We start from the raw sequence: 6,314 nt of genomic DNA, 5'->3' as shown, positions 1-6,314 counted from the left end.
TACTGTTAAGATATACTGCCTGAAGTTCGCCCTTCCCAATTAGTTCCCCTGTTCATTTTCCTTATCATGAATTCATCTCCTCCAGCTAGCTGCCCATCACCTTAAATCTTTCACACCACGTCTACAGTCACCCCTTGATGATGATGAATACATTGATGGATTCGCTGAAGTGGTGAGCATAGAAACTAGGTTTTGATGATGTTAAAATCTCAAGTTAATAAATTAATCAGGAAAGGGTCAATGACTAGATCGAACTACTTAGTAAGTAATATTATTCTCACCTTTTAATTTGATGTCATCTAAAGTTTCGATTTATACATTTATGTCCTGAAAATACATCACCCTCTCTCTCTCTCTCAAGTTGAAAATAAATTAAAATTCAAAATTTTAATTAATTTTTACAAAATATAAAGTGATTGGACAATATAAGTAATTTCTCACAATGGGCACTCTTTTTTAATTAATTGTTATATATTTGGATGAAATATAGTACAAATATTCATTGATACTATGCTGAAAGATGTTTTAAATTTAGATTTATGGTGGATTTGAATTATATATGATATAAAATTATAGTAAAATTCATCCAAATCTAATTTAAGATCCCAAATCCATGTCATGAATAGTTACTATGTTTGGAGAGATTTTAAATTTTGAGTTGTGTTAGATTTAGATAAAATATAGTATAGAATTGTATTCAAATCTGTCCCAAGTGTCCTTTTATTTTCATGATATTTTTCCGCCATAAGTGAGAGTTATTAATAAACTTGGGACGGAGCCGCTCTATGGGTGGCTTCCGGCTTTTTCCAAAAAAAACAAAATGTTTAAATCTAAATTCAATAATTGAAATCCATACTCTCAAACAATATCAATAAGTTTTCATTCAAATCTATACAAATTCAAATTTAAACCCCAAAATCTATACTCTCGAAAAACACTGCCTTAAGCGACTCTCCCTCTTCTTTTTCACTCAAATATCATAGTTCAATCTCAATTACACAGCCATAAATTCCAAAACTCTTACACTCAATTCTAATTAGAAAAATCTAATATTCCCTCTCATATAATTTTTATGGCCTCCTCACAAAACTAAAATATTTAGGATATGTTTGGATCAAGAATTTTATGATCAGGAAAAGGAAAATAAAAAGAAAACTCATTTTTTCTTATATTTTAATTTTTTATTAGATATTATAAAAAAATTATTTTAATATAGCTAAAAATTAGGAAAAATTAAATATTAATATTGTGTAAAATCAAATTTTTATTTTTAAAAATTTAGAATATTTTTCATTTTCTTTCTCATTCTCCGTAATAATCAAACATGAAAATGAGAATTTCTTAATATTATTCTCTTATTTACCTAATATTTTCTGAGCTCCAAAGAGCCCCTAATATTGAAGCCATGTTTTCTTACAGACTAGTAAACATGTCTCTCTCTCTCTCTCTCTCTCTCACGAGACCTGAAGGACAACAGAAGTCAGGGTTTGGTTAAAAATTAATACACATCCAGAGAAGAAATTGAATAATCTACTTTGGGAGAAAGCTGAGCAATAGCTTCTGGTGTGCTACACCACTTGTTTTACATTCAGCTGTATCTATCAGCTGATGTCTACGTATATAAAAAAAAGTAAAACGTACTACTGGAATCTTTCACATGAAGATCGTAATGGTATACGTACGCGACGTCCCCATGCACCCCCTTATCCCGTCATCATCTACTCCTTCCTGTGCCCATCCCAACCACAGTGGGCGCTTGGTTGAGTCCATAATTATAATTGAGGACCCACACAGGGGTAGGTGAAGGAGAAAAACATGCAAGCACGAAGCATCTTCTTCATTTCCTCTTTCTTCTTCTTCTTCTTCTTCTTCTTCTTCTTCTTTAATGGCAAGTTCTTCCAAACCTAGCTATGTCTCGATCCATAGGTGAACTAAACGGGGGATGAGGCAAAGGTACTTCTAGGGTTTTCTAACAATGCTAGCTAGGTAGCTAGGTAGCTAGCTAGCGAGTTCAATCAAAAGAAACCATGAGAAAATCTCTGAGAGGAACCCAATTGCATCAGCATTCGCTGATATGAAGTATTGTTGTGGAAGAAATTAGAAAATTGAAAAGAACTATGGGTGGGTACAGAATGGGGATTCCATGTTTTCGCCATGCGTGGGACAGCGCGCTTATATATATATACATATGTCAACATCCCATATATATATATATATACATATGTAAATTCAAGTAGCTAGCTAGCTACCCATCCAATTAATGCCATGCCTAAAAGTCCTTGCCCACTGTAAGGGCATTTTGAATATGAACCGCCCTAATCTTTTGACTTTAAGGGTCCCCAATGCCCCTATGTTTGCCCTCTTTTCTCTGTTTAGCACTCATATTAGCTGTTGGCTATATGGCTATTGCTTCTCCCCCTTTACTTCTTTGCCACCTAGCTGTTACTTCAATTCTCCATGGACGGACAAGAACTTGGAAGCTTAATTAATAGGAAATATATATTACCTTTCTCTCTCTATCTCTCTATGAAAGCAGGTAAACTTTTCGAGTGGATATGATAGCATACCTAATCATGTCCTTGGTTAATTCAGCATGTTTATTATGTCGGTGACATATTTATACATGCTGATTACAGATAATGACAAATTGACGATCTTCTCTTTTGCCCATATTTAATCATCTTTGGGTTCCCTCCATTATTTTATTTTTTTTTGTTCTTACTTTTACTACCAAAAGTTGCATTGAGATTCAACATTTTTGTTCTTAAAGGCAGCCCTCCATTATTTATTCATTATCAACTCTAGCTCTGCCTTTGCATGATTTGTTAAAAAGCATTTTATCCACTAATGATTTGGCTCAACTTCAGCTATTCTACACTCGGTTTAAATAATTGAAAGGTTGCATTGAACTTACTTCGATTAATTAAATTCTATTCCACATCCTAAACATTTAATTTCATGATTGCCCATGATTACTCATATGTCTCATTACCTACTACTTCACTCACCACACAAAGCCGGATTAAGCGTTAATTGTTTTTATATATAATAAGTATATAAACTGAATGCTATATAATTAACTAGCCATTTATTTGAAAAAAAAAAACTTTGAAAATTTCTCAAAAATGTGAACTATTTTATGTTTGATTTATTTTAATAGTTTTATTCCTCAAACTATTAAGATCAGAATTAAATTGAGAGAAATGAAAACAAAATTTTTCATGTGATTTCCATTCAAATTTTCATTTCATTTTTTTTCCTTTCCTCAGTTTCACAAGCAAGTAATTTGAATAAATAAAGTGCAAGCACCCTCAAAATTCAAGTGCTCAGCAGATATAACACAGGGAACAACGCCACAAACTTATTATTGCTTAATAATTAACCATAATTACAGCAGGACACTTGAAATTGCAGTACTCAGAAATGCTGGAGCTAGCCTATGTGACAAATTAATGGTGATCAATTAACTCAGTAAGGCCAGAAAGAGAAGGGGTGATCCTCAGCCGAGAACCCCAGAGCACTACAGGGATTAACAGCCGGGTCATGGTAATAAGAGTGCTGCTGCTTGTAGTCAAGCTTTGGGAAGTATGGCGTCGGCAGAAGGCTCTGGCTGAGGTTATCTTCTTCATCCTGAGAAAAATCAGACTGCTCTGCTGCCTCAAAAGCATGAGAAGAATCCGCAGGCTCTAACAACGATGAGGGGTTCCCCTCTGCACAGTGTGGACTGTCAGAATCGAAAACATCACTTTTGGCTGAACTCGCGGCTTCCTGCTTGCAGACTGCCACTGGCACATCACGTAAATTTTCACAACAACCTTTATTGGGAATTGGGAATTTCTGATGTTCTGCATGTGATGAGGTGATGGGACTGTGAGGCTCTGAATCTGTCAACCCTTTCTCTCTGTGCTGCAGTTTATCTCTCAGCAAAACAACCTGTCGAAGTCCAACAGTTACAGAGAATTTAAATGAACCATTCATTAGGGATCGATTAAAGTTTGGTACTACTTTATTATTATTATTATTACTACTACGGCACTACCTCATCTCTCAATCTTTCTTTTTCCTTAACGAGGTTGTCATGGTCTGTCCTGAGCTTTTCATAGCTAGATTTCAACGAATCAAAGTCTTTCTCCAGCTGTTTGGTCTTGAACCTTGCGCGCCGATTCTGAAACCATATTGCAACTTGCCTAGGCTGCAGCCCAAGCTCTTTTGCGATTTGGATCTTCCTCTCTGGTTCAAGCTTGTTCTCTACCTCAAAATTCTTCTCCAGATGCTGGACCTGCTCGGTTGTTAAACGCCTTTTCTTCTCTCGTTGGTGATAGCACTCGTCGCAATCCTCGTCGCCATTCTCTTCTTTGCTCAGCGCTTGGAAGAAAGGCCCGTCCATTGCGTCCCCGCCTCCAACACTCTCGAAGCTCACCATGGAAGTCGACCCTGAGTTACCAAAACCAGAATCACTCAAACATTACTTACACTTGATCGGCACAACTTTTTTGAGACTCTTGAACAGTTGCCATTTGATAAATTTGTCATCTTTCTTGCAAAATTTGCTAGTGGGTATTAAAAAAATATGAGATTTAATTTTTTGGGTCGAACTTTGAGCTCAAATTCACCTTTTCAGTTTCATTTATCATGCTTGTCTCTGGTATATATAAGTGAAACTAACTACAAGAGAAGCTTTTTAATTCTTTGCCCTACAAATTTGCTATTGGTAGCTCTTGTTCTGGAACCTCAAACATAAGCATAGGAATAGAAGAAGAGACAATACGGTAAGCAGGGATTTCAGAGATTCCTTAGTTGTGTTTGGAGCTTTGGTTTAGATTTGTGTGAATTTAAACGCAATTCAGTGCGCTTCTGCATTTAATTTTACGAAAATTGAAATTCAAAATTCCAAGCTCCGCGGGGTTACACATTTTTTGCAGGTTGGGCCATCAGCAGGAGCAACAAAAATTTGATTTTACCCAAGATTGAAAACCATGAGCGAAAGCTCGAGATTGAAAATTTTCAATGACAGCAGAGTAAATCTATTTCACAGACAAGTGAAACAAATCAATCTTGAAGCTAGTTTACATAATAACCAGCAACCATCAAAGAAGCCGGACAGTAAGGCTACAAATATAGAAATATCAAAATTTCAGAGAAACGGTAGCTCAGTAGACCTAACTTAAATACTTAAGGAACTGAAGCAGAAGCAACAGGGTGAATAAGAAAGAAAGGGTGTAGCAGAAAATCACCATGGAAAGTGGGGGAAGAGCTGCTGATCCAAAGGGATTCAAGAACCTGCGATGAGCAGTGAGGTCTGTCGTTTTGAAGTAAAACGGTGGCGTTAGAATTGGGATAGACCCTGCCGCTTCCCATAGCTACAGCTTCTTCTTCTTCTTCCCAGGATTTGAAATACTCTTGGGCAACTACAGAGTCATATTTTGGGATCATGGGTGGGAAAGAGCTCGCGACGGTAAGCTCTGTAATGCGGTAGTATAGGAGTGTGAAGAGCCAGAGCCCATCACCAGGAAGAAGAAGAAGAAGAAGAAGAAGAAGAGATGGTAGAAACACAGCACGGAGGGGGAAAGTGTGAGAGATCCCTCTGGCACGGTGATGCTGATGCGGGTTATATCAGGCTTTGTGGAGGGCAGAGCAGGGGTTTCCCCTGCTGACGAGACATGCCGGGGGTGAAATTACCATGCTCTTCTCTGTTCTACACTTCTACGAATATAAAATGAAATAAACTGCTCAGTTTTTACTCTTTAGAAGGGATATTTTTGTAATATACTAGTGTAGATACCATATATTTTTGTAATATACTACTGTAGATACCATGAGTTTTGGATTATAGATTTTTGATAATTGAATTAAAATTTATATATATTTTAAAAAATAGTATAAAATTATATTAATTTTTTTTTAAAAAAAAATTCCTACAAATTTAAATTTAATTTTTAAAATTTATTTTCCCAATTGTACCAAAAACATTTATAATAAATTAACTAAAAGTTTGTTGAAAATTTATAAAAAATTATTACTTTATAAAGTTGAATATAATATGAAGATAGGGGCAAAAAAAACCGTGACACCTTACTATTCTCTTGTCGGTAAAGTAATGTATCTCATTGTAAACAATTTAACCCTCTTTCATTGAATTATATACTACAAAAAATAAGTTAGGAATTCTTATTATACTAAATAATATGTGTGTATAAACACACAAAATAACGATAATTCTTATAACTAGAACAACTTATAAGATCTAATTGTTTTTTTTTTTTTTTTAGCTAGACTTATAAGATCAAATTGTATTGAGAAAAAGTATGATTTTC

The 6,314-nt window shown here is 35.2% G+C and overlaps 1 protein-coding gene across 1 annotated transcript; it reads right to left on the bottom strand.

Annotated features, from left to right (window-relative positions):
- Positions 1-3,336: 3,336 nt before the first annotated feature.
- LOC131144382 (homeobox-leucine zipper protein HAT5) lies at positions 3,337-5,686 on the bottom strand. Its single transcript, XM_058093004.1, has 3 exons — positions 5,235-5,686; positions 4,040-4,434; positions 3,337-3,933 (listed from the first exon to the last, which is right to left on the bottom strand). The coding sequence occupies exons 1-3, from the start codon at positions 5,431-5,433 to the stop codon at positions 3,469-3,471; spliced, it is 1,059 nt and encodes a 352-aa protein (XP_057948987.1). The 5' UTR covers positions 5,434-5,686; the 3' UTR covers positions 3,337-3,468.
- Between the last annotated feature and the right edge of the window lie 628 nt (positions 5,687-6,314).

Source organism: Malania oleifera, chromosome 12 (assembly GCF_029873635.1).
Source record: "Malania oleifera isolate guangnan ecotype guangnan chromosome 12, ASM2987363v1, whole genome shotgun sequence".
NCBI classification, from domain to species: Eukaryota; Viridiplantae; Streptophyta; class Magnoliopsida; order Santalales; family Ximeniaceae; genus Malania; species Malania oleifera.
Note: the sequence above shows the minus strand (reverse complement) of the source record. Positions and strands in the feature narration are given on the sequence as shown.

Excerpts from the sequence above, each read along its gene's own strand:
- LOC131144382 (XM_058093004.1), bottom strand. The coding sequence starts at position 5,433 with ATGATCCCAAAATATGACTCTGTAGTTGCCCAAGAGTATTTCAAATCC. Across the intron at positions 4,435-5,234 it reads CTCTTCCCCCACTTTCCATG|GGTCGACTTCCATGGTGAGC; the intron begins GTGATTTTCTGC and ends TTGGTAACTCAG. Across the intron at positions 3,934-4,039 it reads AAGAAAGATTGAGAGATGAG|GTTGTTTTGCTGAGAGATAA; the intron begins GTAGTGCCGTAG and ends GGACTTCGACAG.